Raw genomic sequence first — 24,711 nt, 5'->3', positions numbered from 1 at the left:
CTCTCTCTGTCAAATAAATAAATAAAATCTTTAAAAAAAATTAATTCTGGTTTTCCACCCTTAGAAAAAAATTTTTAAAAACTAGAAACCTGGGGCACCTGGGTGGCTCAGTGGGTTAAGCCGCTGCCTTCGGCTCAGGTCATGATCTCAGGGTACTGGGATTGAGCCCCGCATTGGGCTCTCTGCTCAGCGGGGGGCCTGCTTCCCTTCCTTTCTCTCTGCCTACTTGTGATATCTATGTCAAATAAATAAATAAAATCTTAAAAAAAAAAAAAGAAAGAAAGAAAGAAAACTAGAAACCTTGGTCGCCTGGGTGGCTCAGTGGGTTGAGCCTCTGCCTTCAGCTCAAGTCATGATCTCAGGGTCCTGGGATTGAGGCCCGCATTGGGCTCTCTGCTCAGCAGGGAGCCTGCTTCCCCCACCCCTTCTGCCTGCCTCTCTGCCTACTTGTGATCTCTCTCTTTGTGTCAAATAAATAAATAAAATCTTTAAAATATATATATTTAAAAATAATTTTAAAAACTAGAAACCGGGCGCCTGGGTGGCTCAGTGGGTTAAGCCGCTGCCTTCGGCTCAGGTCATGATCTCAGGGTCCTGGGATCGAGTCCCGCATCGGGCTCTCTGCTCGGCAGGGAGCCTGCTTCCTTCTCTCTCTCTCTGCCTGCCTCTCAGTGTACTTGTAATTTCTCTCTGTCAAATGAATAAAAAAAAAAAAAAAAAAAAAAAAAAAAAAATCTTAAAAAAAAAACTAGAAACCTCTTTAACTTAATACATTAAGTGCACAAGATAATATCAATTTATATTCCAGGTTAAAACAAACTTATTCATGTTAAAAACAAAAATCTTGGGGCGCCTGGGTGGCTCAGTGGGTTAAACCTCTGCCTTCGGCCCAGGTAATGATCCCAGGGTCCTGGAATCGAGCCCCACATGGCTCTCTGCTCAGCAGGGAGCCTGCTTCCCCCTCTCTCTCTGCCTGCCTCTCTGCCTACTTGTGAGCTCTATCTGTCAAATAAATAAATAAAATCTTTAAAAAAAAAAAAAGATCTTTTTACTGGCATTGTATCTTCACATCAAATTGTTATGGTAGTATTCAAATTAGACTTTTTTTTTTTTTTTAAAGTTAGCACCTGAATATACTGGTAACATCCAGATTTATCAAAAAGTAAGAGGCCCGGGGCACCTGGGTGGCTCAGTGGGTTAAAGCCTCTGCCTTCAGCTCAGGTCATGATCCCAGGGTCCTGGGATCAAGCCCCGCATTGGGCTCTCTGCTCAGCGGGGAGCCTGCTTCCCCCTCTCTCTCTGCCTGCTTCTCTGCCTACTTGTGATCTCTGTCTGTCAAATAAATAAATAAAATATTAAAAAAAAAAAAAAAGGTAAGAGGGCCTTGGGCACCTGGGTGGCCCAGTCTGTTAAGCATCTGATTCTGTTTCAGCTCAGGTCATCATCTCAGGGTTGTGAGATCAAGCCTGGAGTCAGGCTCCAGGCTCAGAGAAGAATCTGCTTGAGATTCTCTCTCCTTCTCCCTCTGCAGCCCCCACTCAAAGAAAACAAAACAAAACAAGATACATCGTTCTGAAAATTACATAAAGTAAATTCAGCAGGACATTCATATCCAGTTTTCTGATTTTTTTTCATGTATTTGTAATCTCATTTCTCACAGTTTTGGAAATATTTTGGCTTTTATAGGATGAAGTAAATAAAATAATACTAAATATTTACAGATTATAGAAAAATAGCCTTGGCTAATTTCATTATGAAATTTTTATTATTTTACAGAAATTTTATATTTTACAGAAATTTCTGCTGCAAACTCAGTCATGGCCAGTTGAGAGATGTAAAAGAATGGTCAGATTTTTTGTGGCCCAGAGATGTCTGGATTTGGGATATTCGCGTGGATGCAGTTTTGTGCTGGTACCTGTCTAAAATTGTTGGTAAACAACATTAAGATGGTCTACTGGGAATAATTTAAAAGAATCTATACTTTAGGCTGGTATAATTTTGTAGACTGTTGCTTTTTTTTTTATATAGCATTTGTCAAGAAATATATAGTATGTCAAAAAAACACAGAGAGATTTCTATGGGATATCTAAAGATAAATCAAACTGGCTCTCAGCTCTAAGCTTCACATCAGAGGGAAGTGCAGAGGCTTGGACACAAAGTGGACCTGAAAGGAACCTGACCCAACCAGACCCCAGAAGGAATAACACCAAGAAACAGTGATAGCAGGAATGCAAGAAAGAGGTAGGGTAGGAAAACTGCGAAGTGGGGAGAAGTGGGAGGCTGTAGGGGGAGATATGCGGGGAATGTGAGTCGTGGGAGGTGGGGGAATGGGAAGGCCATGGTAAACAGGAGTTGGGTGGGAGTGGAAGGGAGGCTGGAATGGATGAGACTGTTGTGGAGGGGGCCAGATGATGCAGTGACCTGCACCAGGCCTCCAAGGTCCAGAAGAAAGCAGAAGAGGTCTGGAACTTCATGGAGTACATATGCAAGGTCTGGAACACAGGGACCACCAGGCCTATTCCCATACCTGGGGCAGCAGGAGTGAGGGATGCTATAGCCTGCAGGACACAGTTGAGGGCCACTCATAGGCAAAGTCAAACAGAGGGTCTAGGAGAACAGACTATAGGTAAGTCAATCCCAGCCTATGCCTGGAAGGATCATACTGACAAGCAGGTTCTCTTGGCAGTGTTGCTACAAAGGAGTTACCTGGATTAGTCAGCTTCTCTTCCAGTTCAGCCTGAGTAGTGACACTCTCGGATTTTGGGGAGTGGATAATCAGCACAACAGAACCTGCACAGCTTAGCAGACACCCCAACTTGCCCAAGATGTTGAGCTTCTCCTTCAGAAGATAAGAAGCTAAAATGGACCTTTGTTTAAAAAAAGAGAAAAATCTTTAAAATGTAAACCATATATTTGAATTGTATCTACTAATTATATATATTTTGGAAAAGCTGTGTTTTCTTGATAGCCATATTTGTTTTTAATTCAGTTTTTAAGAGTAGAAAACATTAGAAATTTATTGAAATTTTACTTAAACATGAAGGATTTTCATACCAATTCCATGCAGTCAGTATATAGTTAATGACTCTTAACCCATACTGCTATATATTTCAGTAAATATGAAATATACCAGAATAGGAAAGTAAATTTATCATTCATAAAAATGAAGTTTTATTATTAAATAAAAATACTGTTTATTTATTTTTATTTTTTTATTAACATATAATGTATTATTTGTTTCAGGGGTGCAGGTCTGTGATTCATCAGTCTTACACAATTCACAGCATTCACCATACCACATAACCTCCTCAATGTCCATCACCCAGCCACCCCATTCCTTGCACTCCCCTTCCCTTCAGCAACCCTCAGTTTGTTTCCTGACATTAAGAGTGTCTTAAGGTTTGTCTCCCTCTCTGGTTTTGTCTTGTTTCATTTTTCCTTCCCTTCCCCTATGATCTGATCTCTTGTTTCTCAAATTCCTCAAATCAGTGAGAATCATATAATGGTAATTCTCTAATTGACTTACTTCGCATAGCAAAATACCCTCTAGTTCCATCAATGCCATTGCAAATAGCAAGATTTCGGGGTTCTGATGGCTGCATAGTATTCCATTGTATATATATATACCACACCTTCTTTATCCATTCACCTGCTAATGGACATTAAGGCTCTTTCCATAGTTTGGCTATTGTGGACATTGCTGCTATAAACATTGGGGTGCATGTGCCCCTTCAGGTGACTACATTTGTATCTTTAGGGTAGTGTGACTGCTGGGTCGTAGGGTAGCAACTTTTTGACGGCCCTCCATACTGTTTCCCAGAGTGGCTACACCAGCTTGCATTCCCACCAATAGTGTAGAAGAGTTCCCCTTTCTCCGCATCCTTGCCAACACCTGTCATTTCCCGACTTGTTAATTTTAGCCATTCTGACTGGTGTGAGGTGGTATGTCACTATAGTCTTGATTTCTTCTTCCCAGATACTGAGGGATACTGAGCACTTTTTCATGTGTTTGTTGGCCATTTGGATGTCTTCTTTGCTGAAATGTCTGTTCATGTCTTCTGCCCATTTCTTGATGGAATTATTTGTTCTTTGGGTATTGAGTTTGATAAGTTCTTTATAGATTTTGGACACTAGCCCTTTATCTGATATGTCATTTGCAAATATCTTCTCCCATCCTGTCAGTTGTCTATTGGTTTTGTTTTCCTTTGCTGTGAAAAAGAGTTTTATCTTGATGAAGTCCCAATAGTTCATTTTTGCCCTTGCTTCCCTTGCCTTTGGCAATGTGTCCAGGAAGAAGTTGCTGCAGTTTAGGTCGAAGAGGTTGTTGCCTGTGTTCTGCTCAAGGATTTTGATGGACTCCTGTCTCACACTGAGGTCTTTCATTCACTTTGAGTCTATTTTTGCATGTGGTGTAAGGAAATTCCCCAGTTTCATTCTTCTGCAACTGTCTGTCCAATTTTCCCAGCACCATTTGTTGAAGAGACTGTCTTTTTTCATTGGACATTCTTTCCTGCCTTGTCGAAGATTAGTTGACCATAGAGCTAAGGATCCATTTCTGGGCTCTCTAGTCTGTTCCATGATCTATGTGTTTGCTTTCATGCCAGTACCAAACTGTCTTGATGATGACAGCTTTGTAATATAGCTTGAAGTCTGGAATTGTGATTCTGCCAGCTTTGGTTTTCTTTTTCAAAATTCCTCTGGCTAGGTGGGGGCTTTTCTGGTTCTATATAAATTTAGGATTATTTGTGAAATTTCTTTGAAAAAAGTTGATGGTATTTTGATAGGGATTGCCTTAAATGTGTAGACTGCTCTAGGTAGTACAGACATTTTCACAATATTTGTTCTTTCAACCCATGAGCTTGGAACGTTTTTCCTTTTCTTTGTGTCTTCCTCAAATTCTTTCATGAGTATTCTATAGCTTTTTGAGTATAGATTCTTTGCCTCTTTGGTTAGATTTATTTCTAGGTATTATAGTTTTGGGTGCAACTGTAAATGGGATCGACTCCTTAATTTCTCTGTCTTCTATCTTGTTGTAGGTATATAAAAATGCAACTGATTTTTGTGTATTGATTTTGTATACTGACACTTTACTGAATTCCTGTATGAATTCTAGCAGTTTTTGGATAGGGTCTTCTGGGTTTTCCACATAAAGGATATGTCATCTGCAAAGAGAGTTTGACTTCTTCTTTGCCGATACAAATGCCTTTTATTTCTTTTTATTGCCTGGTCGCTGAGGCTAGGACTTCTAGTACTATGTTGAACAGTAGTGGTGATAGTAGACATCCCTGCATTTCTGACCTTAGGGAAAAAGCTCTGTTTTTTTCCCCATTGAGAATGATATTTGCTGTGAGTTTTTCATAAATGGCTTTTATGATATTGAGGTATGTACCCTCTATCACTACACTGTGAAGAGTTTTAATCAATAAAGGATGCTGTATTTTTTCAAATGCTTTTTTGCATCTATTAAGACTATCATAAATTCTTGTTCTTTCTTTTATTAATGTATTGTATGACATAGATTGTTTTGCGGATGTTGAGCCAACTTTGCAGATCTTGAACCAAGCCTGCAACCCAGAATATATCCCACAACCTTTTAATGTACTGTTGTATCCTATTGGCTAGTATTTTGATGAGAATTTTTGCATCCATACTCATCAGGGATATTAGTATGTAATTCTCCCATTTGATGGGGTCTTTTCTGGTTTTGGGATCAAGGTAATCCTGGCCTCATAAAATGAGTTTAGGAGCTTTCCTTCCATTTCTGTTTTCTATTTTAGAAGAGTTTCAGGAAAATAGGTATTAATTCTTTAAATGTTTGGTAGAATTTCACTGGGAAGCCATCTAGCCCTGAGCATTTTGTTGGGAGACTTTTGATTACTGCTTCAATTTCCTTGCTGGTTATAGGTCTGTTCAGGTTTTCTATTTCTTCCTGGTTCAGTTTTGGTAGTTTATATGTCTCTAGGAATGCATCCATTTCTACTAGATTTTCTAATTTGCTGGTGTATACTTGTCTATAACATGTTCTTATAATTGTTTTTATTTCCTTGGTGTTGGCTGTGATCTCTTCTCTTTCATTCATGAGTTTATTACTTTAGGTCCTTTCTCTTCTCTTTTTGATAAATCTGGCTATGGGTTTATCAATCTTATTAATGTTAGGGTCTGTAATCAAAGGAGCAAGACTGATACAAAGCGAAGGTCAAGCAAAGCTTTATTTCGCGCCAAGCATCGAGAATCAAACTGACCGATAGGGCCGTCTCTTGCCAAGAGGCGACCCCTCCCAGCCTCACAAACCAACTTTTATAGAGGTAGTTTAGCTGGGCTATACACAGGTGGCCAATGAGATTGCAATACACAGAGAAAACTACACAGTCATGCTAGGTCTGCCACACACAGAAAAAAACTTCTAGGTAACACACGGGTGGCCAACTGAATTTCAATTTACTTTAGTAGATATATGCGCGCCCATATCCCATGATTGGATGTCTTCACCTGGCCTGACCGGTCCCTATATCTAGGCTTTGCAAGTAAGTTACTCTGGGAGGGGCAGGGTCAATCTAAGTTTACTGCATAGGGTCAATCAAATTCACTACATAAACACAAAATGACTCCCTCTGGCCAACCAGGCCCTTACAATTAATTCTTTCAAAGAACAAGCTCCTGGTTTTGTCGATCTGTCCTACTGTTCTTTTGGATTCTGTTGAATTTATTTCTGCTCCAATCTTTAATATTTCTCTTCTCCTGCTGAGCTTAGGCTTTATTTGCTATTCCTTCCCCAACTCCTTTCAGTGTAGGGTTAGGTTGTGTATCTGAGACCTTTCTTGTCTCTTGAGAAAGCCTTTTATTACTATATACTTCCCTCTTAGGACTGCTATTCCTACATCCCAAAGATTTTGGACAGTTTAGTTTTCATTTTCATTTGTTTCCATGAATTACTTCAAATCTTCTTTAATTTCCTGGTTGACCCATTCATTCTTTAGTAGGATGCTCTTTAGCCTCCATGTATTTGAGTAACTTCCAATTTTCCTCTTGTGACTGAGTTCTAGTTTCGAAGCATTGTGGTCTGAAAATATGCAGGGAATGATCCCAGTCTTTTGGTACCAGTTGAGACTTGATTTGTGACCCAGGATGTGATCTATTCTAGAGAGTGTCCATGTGCACTACAGAAGAATGTGTATTCTGTTGCTTTGGAATGGAATGTTCTATGTCTGTAATGACCAGCTAGTCCACTGTGTTATTTATTTAAAAACATTTTATTTATTTATTTGACAGACAGAGATCACAAGTAGGCAGAGAGGCAGGCAGAGAGAGAGGAGGAAGCAGGCTCCCTGCTGAGCAGAGAGCCCGATGTGGGGCTCGATCCCAGGACCCTGGGATCATGACCTAGGCTGAAGACAGAGGTTTTAACCCACTGAGCCACCCGGGGCCCCCACTGTGTTATTTAAAGCCTTTATTTCCTTGTTGATTTTTTGCTTAGAAGATCTATCCATTTCAGGGAGGGGAGTGTTAAAGTCCCCAACTAATATCATATTACTGTCGATGTTTTTCTTTGCTTTTGTTATTAACTGGCTTATATAATTAGCTGTTCTAATGTTAGGAGCATAGATATTTAAAATTGTTAGGCCTTCTTGTTGGACAATCCCTTTAAGTATGTTATAGTGTCATTCCTCATCTCTTATTATAGTTTTTGGCTTAAAATCTAATTTGTCTGATATAAGGATTGCCACCTCAGCTTTCTTTTGATGTCCATTAGCCTGGTAATTTGTTTTCCACCCCCTCACTTTAAATCTGAAAGTGTCTTTGGGTCTCAAATGAGTCTCCTGCACACAGCATACCGATGGGTCTTATTTTTTTTTTTTTAATCGAATCTGATACCCTGTGTCTTTTGACTAGGGCATTTTAGCCCACTTACATTCAGGGTAACTATTGAAAGATATGGATTTAGTGCCATTGTATTGTTTGTAAGGTGACTGTTACTGTATATTGTCTCTGTTCCTTCCTGGTCTTTGTTACTTTTAGGCTCTTTCCTTAGAGGACCCCTTTCAATATTTCCTGTAGGGCTGGTTTGGTGTTTGCAAATTCTTTCAGTTTTTGTTTGTCCTGCTTTTTATTTATTAAATTTATTTATTAAAGCTTTTTATTTCTCCTATTTTCAGCAACAGGCTAGCTGGATATAGTACTCTTGGCTGCATATTTTTTTCATTTAGTGGTCTGATTATATCATGACAGTCCCTTCCAGCCTGCCAGTTCTCTGTGAATAAGTCTGCTGCCAATCTAATATTTCTACCATTGTAGGTTACAGACCTCTTGTCCCAAGCTACTTTCCAGATTTTCTCTTTGTCTCTGAAGATTGTAAATTTTACTATTATATGACAGGGTGATGACCTATTTTTATTGATTTTGAGGGGGGTTCTCTGTGCCTCCTGGATTTTGATGCCTATTTACTTCCCCCAATTAGGGATGTTCTCCACTATAATTTGGTCCAATATACCTTCTGCCCCTCTCTCTCTTTCTTATTCTGGGATCCCAATTATTCTAAGACTGTTTCATCTTAGGGTATCACTTATCTCTCAAATTCTACCCTCGTGATCCAGTAGTTGTCTCTTTCTCAGCTTCTTTATTCTCCATCATTTGGTCTTTCTGTATCACTAATTCTTTCTTCTACCTCATTTATCCAAGCAGTGAGAGCCTCCATTTTTTATTGCACCTCATAAATAGCTTTTTTTATTTCAACTTGGTTAGATTTAAGTTATTTTGTTTCTCCAGAAAGGAATTTTATTTCTCCAGAAAAGGATTCTCTATTTTCTATGATTTTTTCAAGCCCAGCTAGCATCTTTATAATCGTTGTTCTGAACTCTGTTCTAATATCTTACTAATATCCGTATTGATTAGGTCCATTGCAGTCAATACTACCTCTTGTTCTTTTTTTTTGATGTGAGTTGTTCCACCTTGTCATTTTGTCTAGAGAAGAACAGATGAATGAGAGAACCAAATGCTGAAAGGGTAACAATGATCCCAGAAAAATATACACTAACCAAATCAGAAGAGGCATGAAACTAGGGGGAGAAGGGGGAAAAAAAATAAATATAAATATACATATATTTATATTTATATATATTATATTACAATGTTATCTATTATATTATATATTACCATACGTGAATATCTGTCATATATTCATTTATATGAATATATGATTAGGCTGATGAATAGGACAGAGCCACACAGTTGATTTTAGGTGTATTTTGGTCTGTTAGAACAAACTGCCTCCCAAAATTGTAAAGAAAGAAAAACTTACATAGATACAAAAATAAGGGTAAACACTAAGGGATGGAATATGACTATAAAGATGAAAATTTTAAAAAGATTTTAAAAGAGTAATTGATAAGAAGTTGGTTGAAAAAGGAAAAAACGAGAGAGGTTGTGATTAGGCTGGAGACCAGAACAAAGCCATATGCTAGATTTAAGGTATATTTTGGTCTTAACAGACCAAAGTTCTTCTTAACAGACAAAACTGTACCCCAAAATTTTAAAGAAAGAAAAACATATATATAGAAAAAATAAGGTTAAATACAATGAAAGGATAGAATATGACTATAAAAATGAAAATTTAAAAAAAAATTTTTTTTAAGATTTTATTTATTTATTTGACAGAGATCAGAAGTAGACAGAGAAGCAGGCAGAGAGAGAGAGAGGAGGAAGCAGGCTCCCCGCTGAGCAGAGAGCCCGATGTGGGGCTCGATCCCAGGATCCTGAGATCATGACCCGAGCTGAAGGCAGAGGCTTCAACCCACTGAGCCACCCAGGCGCTCCCTGAAAATTTAAAAATATTTTTAAAAAGGTATTGATAAGATAGTTAAAATAGGTTAAAATAGGAAAGAGGAAAAATTTAACAAAATAGAAAAAGAAGAAAAAATAAAAAATTTAACTTTGAAAGACTAAAGAATTATGGGGAAAAAAACCATGAATTCTATGTCCTATATTCCCCTAGCATTGATGTTTTGCAGTTCTCATTGATCAGTAAACTTGGTCTTGGCTGGATGTTCTTGCTCATCTTCTGGGGGAGGGGCCTGTTGCAGTGATTCTCAAATGTCTTTGCCACCCAAATGGGGTGGAATTGCATCACCCTTGCCAGGGGCCAGGCTAAGTAATCTGCTCAGTTTTGCTCTTGGTAGCATTTGTTCCCTGAACACTTTCTGTACAGCTTTGGAGGACAAGAATGAAAATGGCAGCCCCCCAATCTCCAGCCCTAGAGGAGCCAAGAGCTCGAGGCCCCCTCTTCAGTGAGCTCTGAGAGAAAAGCAGTCAATCAGGCCTATCTCCCATGTCTCCAGCTGTGTTCCTGCATTCCATGTTCACCTGGCCTGTGACCAAGAGTTTCTGAGATTCTGGCAGTACGCTCTCACACCACTCCTCCTGGTGGAGGAAGGGGGAGTGTCCTTGTATCTGCCACTTGTGGGGTCACTGCTCAAAAAGCAGTGGCACAACTGTGCTGGGGTTCACAGTTTATGGCAACTCTGAGCTGAGAGCCCACTCCTTGGCTCTATCTCTGCAGCCAGCTTCCCTGCTCCAATACCTGGGAACTGTGCTGCATTCAGGGACCCCTGGTCTTTCTGTGACCCCCAAGGGACCTGAGACCACACTGTCTCAGCAAGGGCACCACCCTCTGCTGAGCCTCTGGAGCAATGTCCCTGAGTGGAGCATACATATAAAAGTTCCGATTTTGTGCTGCACTGTTCTATCACTTCCTGGAAGCTGGCTAAGGGAGGCTCCCTCCTCACCTCCGTCTATCTTCCTGTATATTGCCTCGGATTTACTTCTCCATGTGTCCTACCTGACAGACAGTGGTCGCTTTTATGTTCACAGAATTGTTGCTATTCTTTTCTTCGATCTCCTGTTGATTTTGTCGGTGTTCAGAATGGTTTGGTAACGATCTAGCGGAGTTTCTGGGACCAGAAACAATTAAGGTCTTCTACTCCTCTACCATCCTACTCCAATCTGCCCTTCCTTGTTTTTAAAAGCAAACACTTGGGGTGCCTGGGTGGCAGAGCTGGTTGAGCATCCACCTATTGGTTTCAACTCAGGTCATGCTCTCAGGGTTGTTCGATCAAGCCCTCCCTCAGGCTCCCCATTCAGTGCAGTTTTGTTGAGATTCTCTCTCCCTCTGTTCCTCTCTCTACTCTCCTGCTTTTTCTATAATAAATAAATAAAGTATTTTTTTAAATAAAAAAATGAAAGCAAACAATCAAACTATGTTAAGTGGGCAAGTAGATATAAAAACTTAAAATAATTATAAGCCATTCATGATAAAAACACTTAAGTTAAAATAAATTGATAAAATGCACACACAAAAAGGGAAAAAACCAAAATGCTAATAGTATTTGTATTATGTGTGAGTCATTGATAATTTTTCTCTTATATAATACTTTTTTTAAAGAGAGAGGTGGGGGAGCAGAAAGGGAGGGAAGGAAGGGGAAAAGGAAGGAGGGAGGAAGGGACAGAGAGAGAGAGAGAGAATCTAAGAAGGCTCCACACCTGGTGCAGAGCTCACATTGGGGCTTGATCTCACAATGCTGAGGTCATGACCTGAGCCAAAATCAAGCATTGGACATTTAACTGACTGAGACACCTGGGTGCCCCAATATCCCAATCCTTATAAATGTGGTCACATTACTTTTATAATTCAAAAAAAAAAAGTATTCCTTTTAAAACTTCTATAATCCTTTTTTTTAAGATCTTATTTATTTATTTGACAGACAGAGATCACAAGTAGGCAGAGAGGCAAGCAGAGAGAGAGAGAGCGAGAGGAGGAAGCAGGCTCCCTGCCGAGCAGAGAGCTCGATGCCGGGCTCGATCCCAGGACCCTGGGATCATGACCAGAGCCGAAGGCAGAGGCTTTAACCTACTGAGCCACCCAGGCGCCCCAAAACTTCTATAATCTTAAGATTCATAATATGGGGGTGCCTGCGTGGCTCAGTGGGTTAAGTCGCTGCCTTCGACTCAGGTCATTATCTCAGGGTCCTGGGATAGAGCCCCACATTGGCCTCTCTGCTCAGCAGGGAGCCTGCTTCCCTCTATCTCTCTGCCTGCCTCTCTGCCTACTTGTGATCTCTGTCAAATAAATAAATAAAATCTTTTAAAAAAAAATAAATTCTCTTTAGAAAAAAGATTCATAATATGTTTCTTAATTCCCCATGTAACATCAGTATGCAGTATGAATTGGAAATTCTAGACTTTTAGTATTCATGGGACTAGTAACTGTCACTTTGTTGTGTTTGCCAAAGGCACTCAGGGAACACAAATATCCACCAAGAGAGCACAGTAGATATATGGGATTATTTCCTTTTTAATCCTCATTTTACAGATAAAGAGGCAGCCTCAAAAAGGATAAGCACTGAACTCAACGCCACAAGGCTAAGAAGAGACGAAATCATGGTAATGATACAACATAAAGCCAAAGTTCCTTTTACTTATAGCATTTTGTGTCTATCTCTAAATAGCCTGGTCCTCAAGGAAACCTTGTCAGTATACTTGGAGAAATAAACAACATCCCTAAAAGAACCAACAAAATATATCAGAATACACAACTGGGTGTTCACTTGAGGGGTTACACATAACGGCACATAGGTGGAAACCACAGGAGTGGGAGGCTCTCAGAGAGAGAAAGAGGAGAGCCTGGGTTGATGGGAAGGCTATGCGAAAGTGGTAATTGGCTGCCATGAGTGAAAGAAGAGAGGCAAGAATGTTGGAAAAGAAAATCAAAGGTGGAAGCATCATAAATCCAGACTTTAAACTGTATTACAAAGCTATAGTAATAAAAACACTTTGGTACTGGCACAAAAACAGACCTATAGATCAGTGGAACAGAATAGAAAACCCAGAAATGGGCCCTCAACTCTATGGTTAACTTATCTTTGACAAAGCAGGAAAGAATATCCAATGGAAAAAAAAGACAGTTTCTTTAACAAATGGTGTTGGGAAAATTAGACAGCCATGTACAGAAGAATGAAACTGGACCACTCTCTTACACCATACACAAAAATAAACTCAAAATGGATGGCTAAATGTGAGACAAGTAACCTTCAAAATACTAGAGAACATAGGCAGCAACTTCTTTGATCTCGGCTATAGCAATGTCTTGCTAGATACATCTTCAAAGGCAAGAGAAACAAAAGCAAAAATGAACTGGGACTCCACCAAGATAAAAAGCTTTTGCATAGCAAAGGAAACAGTTAACAAAACTAAAAGGCAACCTACAAAATGGGAGAAGATATTTTCCTTGTCTTATCAGATAAAGGACTAGTATCCAAAATCTGTAACTTATTAACCTCAACACTTCCCCCACAAAAAACCAACCAACAAACAACAGCAATAACAACAACAAAAAAAAACCCAAAATAAAAACAAAACAAAACAAAAAGCAGAATATCCAGTGAAGAAATGGGCAGAAGACATGAAGAAAACACATTTCTCCAAAATGTGTTTTGGAGACCAAATGGTCGACAAATACAGGAAATTTGACCAAACGGTCAATAGATACAGGAAAAAATGCTCAACATCACCCAACATCAGGGAAATAAAAATCAAAACCAGAATGAGATACATCACATTAGTCAGCATGGCTAAAATTATCAACTCAGAAAACAACAGATGCCGGTGAGGATGTGGAGAAAAGGGAACCCTACCACACTGTTGTTGGGAATGCAACCTGGTGCAGCCACTCTGGAAAACAGTATAGAGGTTCTTCAAAAAGTTAAAAATAGAGCCACCCTATGACCCAGCAACTGCACTACTAGATATTTATCCAAAGGATACAAACATAGTGATTCAAAGGGGCACACACGCCCCAATGTTTATAGCAGAAATGTCCACAATTGCCAAAACATGGGAAGAGACCAGATGTCCACCAATAAAAATGGATAAAGAAGATGTGGTGTATATATATACACTGAAATTGTATTAGTCATCAAAAAGACTGAAATCTTGCCATTTGCAATAATGTGGGTGAAACTAGAAGGTATGCTATTTGAAATAAGTGAGAGAAAGACAAATATCAGATGATTTCACTCATGTGTGGAATTTAAGGAACAAAACAGATGAACATAAGGGAAGGGAAGGAAAAACAAAATAAGACAAAATTAGAAAGGGACCATATGAGACTCTTAACTATAGGAAACAAATGGAGGGTTGCTGGAGGGAAGGCAGGTGGAGGAATGGGGTAAATGGGTGATGGGCATTAAGGGGGGCACTTGTCATAATGAGCATTGGGTGTTATATGCAAGTGATGAATCATTGAACTCTACCTCTGAAACTAAGAATACACCATAAGTTATTTAATTGATTTTAAATTTTTAAAAAAGACAAGAAAAACTTAGTGTTCATAAGGAGAAAGGGGAACTCTTCATGCACTTTTGGTGGAATGTAAATTGGTGCAGGCACTATGGAAAAAAGTTTGGAGGTTCCTCAAAAATGAGAAATAGAACTATCTTATGATTCAATAATTCCACTGCTGGGTATTCACCCAAATAAAAGGAAAACACTAATTCAAAAGATATGTGTACTTCAATGTTTTCTGCAGAATTTTTTAAAGTTTTATTTTATTTTTTTTCACTGCTCCAAAATTCATTGTTTATGCACCACACCCAGTATGCCATACAATACATGCCCTCCATAATACCCAACACTAGGTTCTCCCAACCCCCCACCCCTCTCCTACAAAACCCTCGGTTTTTTTCTCAGAGTCCACAGTCCCTCATGGTTGTTCTCCCCCTCCAATTTCCCCAAATTCACTTGTCCTCTCTATTTCCTAATGTCCTCCGTGTTATTCCTTATGTTCCACAAATAAGCAAAACCATATGATACTTGACTCTCTCTGCTTGACTTATTTCATTCAGCATAATCTCGTCCAGTACCATCCATGTTGATACAAAAGCTGGATATTCATCCTTTCTGATGGAGGCATAATACTCCATTGTATATATGGACCATATCTTCTTTATCCATTTCTCCGCTGAAGGCCATTTTGGCTCTTTCCACAGTTTCGCAACTGTGGCCATTGCTGCTGTGAACATTGGGGTAGAGATGGCCCTTCTTTTCACTACATCTGTGTCTTTGGGGTAAATATCCAATAGTGCAATTGCAGGGTCATAACCTAGCTCTACTTTTAATTTCTTAAGGAATCTCCACACTGTTTTCCAAAGTGGCTGCCCCAGCTTGCATTCCTACCAACAATGTAAGAGGGTTCCCTTCTCCACATCCTCTCCAACACTTGTTGTTTACTGTCTTGATGATTTTGGCCATTCTAACTGATGTAAGGTGGTATTTCAATGTGGTTTTGATTTGAATCTCCCTGATGGCTAGTGATGATGAACATTTTTTCATGTGTCTGTTAGCCATTAGTATGTCTTATTTGGAGAAGTGCGTTCATGTCTTCTGCCCATTTTTTTAACATGATTATTTGTTTGTGTGTGTTGAGTTTGAGGAGTTCTTTATAGATCTTGGATATTAGCCCTTTGTCTGTAGTGTCATTTGCGAATATCTTCTCCCATTCTGTGGGATGCCTCTTTGTTTTGTTGACTGTTTCCTTTGTGGTGCAGAAGCTTTTGATCTTGAGGAAGTCCCAAAAGTTCATTTTCACTTTTGTTTCCTTTGCCTTTTGGAGACATATCTTGAAAGAAGTTGCTGTGGCCAATGTTGAAGAAGTTATTGCCTATGTTCTCCTCTAAAATTTTGATAGATTCCTGCCTCACGTTGAGGTCTTTTATCCATTTCGAGTTTGTATTTGTGTATGGTGTAAGAGAATGATCATGTTTCATTCTTCTACACATAGCTGTCCAATTTTCCCAGCACCATTTATTGAAGAGACTGTTTTCCACTGACTGTGTTTTCCTGCTTTGTCGAAGATTATTTAACCATAGAGTTGAGGGTCCATATCTGGGCTCTCCACTGGTCTATGTGTCTGTTTTTGTGCCAGTACCATTCTGTCTTGGTGATCACAGCTTTGTAGTAAAGCTTGAAATCAGGCAACGTGATGCCCCAGTTTTGTTTTTCTTTTTCAACAGTCCCTTAGCAATTTGGGGTCTCTTCTGGTTCCAAACAGATTTTAGGATTGTTTGTTCCAGCTCTTTCAGAAATGCTGGTGGAATTTTGATCAGGATGGCATTGAAAGTATAGATTGCTCTAGGCAGTATGGACATTTTAACAATGTTTATTCTTCCAATCCTTGAGCAAGGAATGCTCTTCCATCTTTTTGTGTCTTCTTCAATTTCTTTCATGAGTGTTCTGTAGTTTCTCGAGTACAGATCCTTTACCTCTTTGGTTAGGTTTATTCCCAGGTATCTTATGATTCTTGTTGCTATTAGTAAGTGGAATCGATTCTCTAATTTCACTTTCTCTATTTTCATTGTTAGTGTATAAGAAAACAACTGATGTCTGTGCATTGATTTTGTATCCTGCCATGTTGCTGAATTGCTGTATGAGTTCTAGTAGTTTGGGGGTGGAGTATTTTGGGTTTTCCATATAAAGTATCATGTCATTGCAGAATTAGTATTATTTTCTTAGATTTTTACTTATTTATTTGACAGACAGAAATCACAAGCAGGCAGAGAGGCAGGCAGAGAGATAGAGAGGAGGAAGCAGGCTCCCCACTGAGCAGAGAGCCTAATGTGAGGCTCAGTCCCAAGACCCCAAGATCATGATCTGAGCCCAAGGCAGAGGCTTTAACCCACTGAGCCACCCACGCACCCCTGCAGAATTATTTTTAAGAGTCAAGATATGGAAGGAACCTAAGTCCTTATGGATAGATGAATGGATAAAGAAGGAATGGTATGTGTATGTACACATACACACACACAATAGAATATTACCCAGCCACAAGAAGAACAAAATCTTGCCATTTGTGACAACATGGATGGACTTAAGAGAATACTATGCCAAGTGAAAAAGTCAGACAAAGAAAGAAAAATACTGTATGATGTCATTTACATGTGGAATCTAAATCACAAAATGAACAAACACACAAAACAAAACAAAGCACACAAAACCCTGGAGGCTCATAAACACAGAGAACAATCTGGTGGTTGCCAGAGGGGCAGGGGTGTGGAGAGATAGGTGAAATAGGTGAAGGGGATTAAGATTAAAATTCCAGTTATAAAATAAACCACGGGGTTGAAAAGTAGAGCACAGGAAATACAGTCTGTAAGACCGTAATAACTGGTGACAGAGGGTAACTACATTTATTGTGATGAGCACTGTGTAATTTATAGAAATGTTGAATCATTTATGTTGTGTACTTGGAACTAATATAACATTGCAGGTCAATTTTAATTTTAAAAAACTCTTGAGATGCCTGGGTGGCTCAGTCAGTTAAGCATCTGCCTTTGGCTTGGGTCATGATCCCAGAGTTCTGAGATCAAATCCCGCATCAAGCTTCTTGCTCAGTGGGAAGCCCACTTCTCCCTCTGCCTGACACTCATCCTGCTTGTGTTCTCTCAGTCTCTCTCTCTCTCTCTCTGACGAACAAATAATCTTGAAAAAAATTCCTGTAGCTCTCAGTATACAGATCATCTCCTTGATGAAATTGATTCCTCAGGATTTTATTGATGTTACTGTGAACAGAATTGTTTTATTTGTTTTTCAGGTATTTTGTTGTTAATGTAGAGAAACACAACTGATTTCTCTATCCTGAAACTTTACTGAATTTTTAAAATCTGTTCTTATGTGTTTTGGTGGAGTCTTTAGGATTTTCTGTATATAAGATCATGTCGTGTTCAAACAAAGAAAATTTTAATTATCATTTTCTGAGTCAGGTGCCTTTTCTTTCTTTTTTCTTGCCCAAGTCCACTGACTAGGACTTCTAGTTCTAATGTTTAATAGGAGTGGTGAGAGTGGGCACACTTGTCTTAGATCTTAGAGGAAAGTTTTCAAACACTCACTGCTGATTATGTTAGCTGTAAACCTGTCATATATGGCCCTTACTATGTTGAGATATGTTACCTCTATACACAGTTTAAGAGCTTCTTACCATGAAATGATGTTGATTTTTATCAAGATTTTTTGCATATACTGAGATAAAATTTAATTTTGATCTTTCACTGTATTAGTGTGGTATATGACATGTATTAGTATTCATATGTTGAACCATGCTTGCATCACACAGCTAAATCCCAACCTGATGATGTTGTATGATCCTTTTAATATACTACTAAATTTGGCTTGCTAATATTTTGTTGAGAATTTTTGTTGATGAATTGAGAATAAATGCATCAGGGATATTGGTAATTAGTTTTCTTTTCTTGTAGTGTCTTGATCTGGCCTTGGTATCAGGGTAATGCCGGCTCATAAAATGAGCTTAGGAGTGTTCTCTCCTCTTCAGTTTTTTGGAAGAATTTGAAAAGGACTGGCATTAATTCTTCTTCAAACATTTGGCAGAATTCACTCACAAAGCCATCTGGTCCTGGGCTTTTTTTTTTTTTTTTTTTTAAAGATTTTATTTACTTATATGACAGACAGAGGTCACAAGTAGGTAGAGAAGCAGGCAGAGAGAGAGGAGGAAGCAGGCTCCCTGCCGAGCAGAGAGCCTGATGCAGGGCTTGATCCCAGAACCCTGGGATCATGACCTGAGCCAAAGGCAGAGGCCCTAACCCACTGAGCCACCCAGGCGCCCCTGGGCTTTTCTTTACTAGTTTTTTATTACTGACTCCATCTCCTTACTTATTATTGGTCTATTCTGATTTTGCTTCTTCATTATTCAGTCTTTGGTAGGCTGTATATTTTTAGGAATTTATCCATTTCTTCCAGGCTGTTCAATTTGTTGCCGTATAATTGTTCATAGTAATGCTTTATGATCCTTTGTAGTTCTGTGGTATCACTTGTAAGGTCTCTTTCATTCCTAATTTTGAGTCTTCTTTCCTTTTTCTTAATCTAATTAAAGCTATGTCCATGTTATCTTTTTGAAAAGCTGCTCCTAGTTTCATTAATCTTCTCTATTGTTTTTCTGGTCTCTATTTCTGATCTTTTTTATTTCCTACCTTTTGACTGTACTGGGTTTACCTTGTTCTTTTTCTTCATTCCTTGAGGTGTAGTTAGGTTTAGATAATTTTTTTCTTAAAACACGCATTCATCACTATAAACTTCCCTTTTAGGGATGCTTTTGCAGCATCCCACAGGTTTTAATATGTTGAATTTCCATTTTTATTTGTTTCAAGATCTTTTTATTTCCCTTTAGATTTCTTCTTTGACCCTTGGTTGTTTAGGTGTTATTTCATCTTCACATATTTGTGAATTTTCCTGCTCCTTTCCCATTATTGAATTCTAATTCAATACCATTATAGTCAGATACTTGGCATGATCTCAACCTTCTTAAATTTGCTAAGACTTCTTCAGTGACCTATGACTTTATCTATTCTGGGGAATGCTCCATGTGTACTTGAGAAGAATGTGTACTCTCCTGTTGTTGGATAGAATGTTCTGTATATGTCTCTTAGGTCCATTTGGTCTAATGTGTGTTTCAAGTCTCACGTTTCCCTTTTGATTTTCTGCCGGAATGATCTATCCATTACTGAAAGTTTGACATCAAAGTCCCCTACTATTACTGTATTGCTGTATTGTCTCCCATTGTATTTGTTAATATCTGCTTAATATATTTAGGTGCTCTGACGCTGGGTGCATATATGACTGTTATATCTTCTCGACAAATTGATCATTACATCTTTGTCCTTTATTACCATATTTCATTTAAAGTCTATTTTGTCCTTTGTCCATTATTGCCATATTTCACTTAAAGTCTATTTTGCCCAAGTACAGCTATCCCTGTTCCCTTTTGGCTTCTTCTTGCTTGGAATAGCTTTTTCCATCTCTTTGCTTTGAGCCTATGTGTGTCCTTAAAGATGAATTGAGTTTATTGTAGGCAGTATATTGTAGGGTCCTGTTTTTTTTGCCCACCCAGCTAATCTTTGTCTTTTGATTGGAAAACTCACACCACATGCATTTAGAGTAATTATTGACAGGTGAGGACTTACTAATGTCATCTAATTCATTGTTTTCTGGTTGTTTGTGATTCTCTTGTTCCTAACTTAAATTTTTTCTATCTTCCTTCATGAACTGAACTGATGATTTGCTGTAATGACATACTTTGATTCCCTTGTCTTTATCTTGTGTGAATCCACTGTAGGCTTTCACTTCATGTTTACCATGAGGCACAGAGGAAACAGTTTATACTTTTAACAGTCTATTTTATAACGATAGCAATTTGACTTTAATCCCATACAAAAACTCTACCCTCCTTTTACTACCCGTGTTTTGTTTTTGCTGGCACAATTTACAACTTTTTATACTGTGTATCAACTAACAAATAATTGTAGTTATGGTTATGTTTAATATTTTTGTCCTTTAACCAGTATACTGAAGTTAGTATTAACACACCACCATATTTACAGTAGTAGAATATTCTGAATCTGACTATCTGCTTACCTTTACCCATATGTTATATATCTTCATGTTACTAACTAGCACCCTTTATTTCAGGCTGAAGAACTTTCAGCATTTCTTATAAGGCAGGTCTAGTGGTGATGAACTCCTTTACCTATTGTTCATCAGGTAAAGTCTTTACCTCTTTTTGAAAAATTTTAATTCCAGTATAGTTAACATACAGTGTTATATTAGCTTCAGGTGTACAATATATTTGTTCAACAATTCCATGCATTGCTCAGTGCTCATCACAAGTACACTCCTTAATATACACCACCAATTTAAGTCATTCCCACACCCACATTCCCTCTGGTAGCCATCAGTTTGTTCTCTATGGAAAAACTGATCAGGGGTACCTGGGTGGCTCAGTCTTTAAGCATCTGCCTTTGGCTCAGGTCATGATCCCAGGATCCTGGGATCAAGCCCTGCATCAGGATCCCTGCTCAGCGGGAAGCCTGCTTCTCTCTCTCCCACTCCCCCTGCCTGTGTTCCCTCCCTTGCTCTCTCTGTCAAATAAATAAATAAAATCTTTTTAAAAATGATCAGCTCTATGGAAAGAAAGAAAGAAAGAAAGAACGAACCTGGACAACTTTCTTACACCATACACAAAAATAAACTAAAAATGGATTAAAGACCTAATGTGCAACCTGAAACCATTTAAACCTGAAACCATTTATGAAACCATAAACATCCTAAAAGAGAGCATAGGCAGTAACATTTCTGACCTTGGCCATAGCAACATTTTTTTAGATATGTCTCCTGAGACAAAGATAACAAAAGCAAAAATAAACTATTGGTATCCAAATAAAAAGCTTCTGCACAGTCTTTATCTCTTTTTCATTTTGAAGGAAACGTTGCTGGGTAAAGTATTCTTGCTATACAGTTTCTTTCTTTCAACACTTCAAATATACCATCCCATTACCTCCTGGCTTACAAGGTCTTTTGTAAGAAATCTGATGATAATATGGGAGTTTCCTTGTGTGAGAGAATCTTTTTTCTCTTGCTGTTTTTTTTTTCTTTTCTTTCTTCTTTATTTCAAGATTTTTATTTATTTGAGAGAGAAGTGAGAGAGAGAGAGAGAGTGCACAACAGTAGGGAGGAAAAGGAAGAAGCAGACTCCTCTGCTGAGCAGGGAGCTCAACATGGGGCTTGATCCCAGGACCCTGGGATCATAACCTGAGTGGAAGGCAGATGCTTAACCAACTGAGCCATCCAGGCACCCCCTTCTTGCTGTTCTTAAAGTAGTTTTATTATAATAATAGTTTTCTTATAATAATAATTATATAATAATAAATACAGTTTTATTATAATATGTCTTGGTGAAGATCATTTTGGATTGAAAATTTGGGGTGACTTATGAGCTTCAAAAACCTGGATGTCCAAAATCTCTCCCCAGATTTAGGAAGCTCTCAACCACTATTTATTTATTTATTTATTTGTGTGTGTTTTTGTTTATTTTAAAATTCTTTTTTCTTAAGATTTTATTTATTTATTTGACAGACAGAGATCACAAGTAGGCAGAGAGGCAGGCAGAGAGAGAGAAGGGGAAGCAGGCTCGCTGCTGAGCAGTGAGCCTGATGTGGGGCTCAATCCCAGGACCCTGGGATCAGGACCTGAGCCAAAGGCAGAGGCTTTAACCCATCGAGCCACACACGTGCCCCATCAACCACTATTTATTTAAATAAGCTTTCTAAGTCCTTTCCCTCTCTCCCTTTTTCCAACAATGGTACTGTTTCCATATAGGTGCCTCATTAGTTCTATAGCCTTTCTTCATTCTTTTTGCTTTTTGCTCCTCTGAGTAGATGATTTCAACTGATCTGTCTTTTAGCTAACTAATTCTTTCTTCTATTGGTCAAGGGTGCTGTTGAGGTTCTTTATTGAATTCTTCAGTACATCAATTTTATTCTTCAACTCCAAAATTGGTTTGGATCTTTTTTAGGTTGCCTCTTTTTGAACTTCTCATTTTGTTCTTGGGTTACTTTCCAAATGTCTTTAAATTGTTTATATGTATTCTCATAGCATCTTTAAGGGAGCTATTTTTGAATTCTTGGTCAGGCAATTCCTGGATCTGTATATCTTTGGAGCCAGTAACCAGAAGTTTCTGTATTGTTTGGAGGAGTCCCTGTAGCCTTGTGTAGGTGTCTGTGCATTTGAAAATGTTGTCACCTCTTCCAGAACTTAGAAAATGGTATCAGCTTTACTGAAGCTTTACTGAAGACTTTTACTTGTGGATGAGAGCACACAGGGCAGGCAGTGGTGATAGCCAGAGCTGGTGTGCACATGGCTGGCTGCAGGGGCCAGCTGCATATGCCTGTGTAGTCACAGGATCCAGTTGCAGACACATATATAGTGATCAGGCCTAACACAGGCAGTAAAGGCCAGGGCCAACTACAAGCTCATTGACAGCTACAAGGGCCCTGGCTATTGGTGTGCCTATATTATATGCCAGTCATAGGGGTCAGGCTGGAGGTATGCAGGTGCAAAAAGTGGAGGATCTAGCTTCAGGTGAACATAATGGTGCAGGGCAGTGACAGATGGTAAGGACTAATCGGGCCAACAGGCTGCTGCAGACTCCAGTTGTCAGCATATTTTGTCATGGCTGCACAGTAGTACCCCTGCATACATGCAGACTGAAGTGGAAGTTGGTGATAGATTTCAGACTTACAGTATGGAAGGGCATGAATGGACAGGCTAGCCCCAAACTCACACATGGCACCCTATAGTATGGAAGGGCACAGCTGGAAAGGCTAACCCTGAACACACTCTTGGTCGGTTGGAAGAGTCTAGGGTGATGTCTTGTACTCATATAGCTACAGAGTTCTGGGATGGATGCTCAAGTGGTTCCTGGGAGCTGGCAACGGTGGGGTGGGAATTGAATGAGGGGGGATTCTGATGGCTAGTATCACTGAATGTGAATGCCTCTGGGGTATAAGCTGATGAAAGCTCCAGGTGTCCGTGGCAACTGAGCTTGCCATTGGCTTCTTCAGCAGCAAAATCTGCTGGGTTTGTCTGCAGAGCAGGTGAGTGAGCCACAACCATTCTCACTGCATGGCTGCTATTGGTATCCCTTTTCTGCCTTGTTCCTCCTAGCCACCTCTGTCTGTCTCAGCTTTTGCAGTGAAACCAAAGCAGAACCTTGTGGCAATGTCCTGAAAGGCTGGGAAAGCTGGTTGCTCACTCTGCTCCTCCTTTCCTGGCAAGGGAAACTCTTTCCAGTTGAGAAGTTCCCTCCTGGTGCTGTGCAATGTCAGCTTGGGGGAAGGAAAGATGCAGGCAAAATGAAGTTGTCTTCTTTCTATTCTTTTGTGGCTATTCTCACGTTTTTTGTTCTAAAGTATTGTTTTGTTTAAGTTTCTTAAACAGATTCCAGACCTCTCCCAGAGCTCTCCCAGAAATGTTTCTCTTCATGGATAACTGTCTAATCATTAATCTTTCTGAGGGGACAGAGAGTGGGTTCCCACATATAACCATTTTGGTGACACTGTGTTTTTTCCTGACTTTTCACTTTCTTGATGGGATTTTTTAAAGCAGAAAAGTTTTAAATTTATATAATGCCAAATTTATCTATTTTAGATAAATTTGTGCTTGTGCTTTAGGTGTCAAATCTAGGAAAATATTGCCTAATCCAATGTCACAAAAATTTATACCTTTCCTTCAAGAGTTTTATAGTTTACGCTTTTAAATTTAGGTACTTGGGACGCCTGGGTGGCTCAGTTGGTTAAGCAGCTGCCTTCAGCTCAGGTCATGATCCCAGCATCGTGGGATAGAGTCCAACATCGGGCTCCTTGCTCCACAGGGAGCCTGCTTCTCCCTCTTCCACTCTGTCTGCCTTTGCGCTCTCTCTCTCTGTCTCTGACAAATAAAAAAATAAAATCTTTAAAAATAAACAAATAAATAAAAAAATAAATTTAGGTACTTGAACCCCTTTGAGTTAATTTTTGTATATATTATGAGGTAGGAGTATAACTTCATTCATTTGAATTTGAATGCCCAGTTATATCAGCACCACTTATTGAAAAGACTATTCTTTCCTTACTGAATTGTCATTAACCACCTGTAAAAATCTGTTGACTATAACTGTTAGTGTTTATTTCTGGAATCTCAGTTTTATATGTGTGTGTGTGTGTGTGTATCTTCTTAACTCAGTACACTGTTCTGATTACTGTAGTTTTATAAAATGTTTTGAAATTAAGAAATGTGAGTCCTCCAACTGTGTATTTATTTATCATGACTGGGCTATTCTTGGTC

At 39.0% G+C, this 24,711-nt stretch overlaps 1 protein-coding gene across 1 annotated transcript in view; it reads right to left on the bottom strand.

Annotated features, from left to right (window-relative positions):
- The window catches only part of NIPA1 (NIPA magnesium transporter 1), a 69,188-nt gene that overhangs the window by 2,790 nt on the left and 41,687 nt on the right, over positions 1 to 24,711 (bottom strand). The window contains exon 4 of the mRNA XM_059180259.1: positions 2,707 to 2,867. Within this exon, the coding sequence (XP_059036242.1) occupies positions 2,707 to 2,867 (161 nt within the window). The remainder of the gene's footprint in view (positions 1 to 2,706; positions 2,868 to 24,711) is intronic.

The sequence above is a fragment of the Mustela lutreola genome, chromosome 7 (genome assembly GCF_030435805.1).
Source record: "Mustela lutreola isolate mMusLut2 chromosome 7, mMusLut2.pri, whole genome shotgun sequence".
Lineage (NCBI taxonomy): Eukaryota > Metazoa > Chordata > Mammalia > Carnivora > Mustelidae > Mustela > Mustela lutreola.
This window is presented reverse-complemented; position numbering and strand designations above follow the sequence as displayed.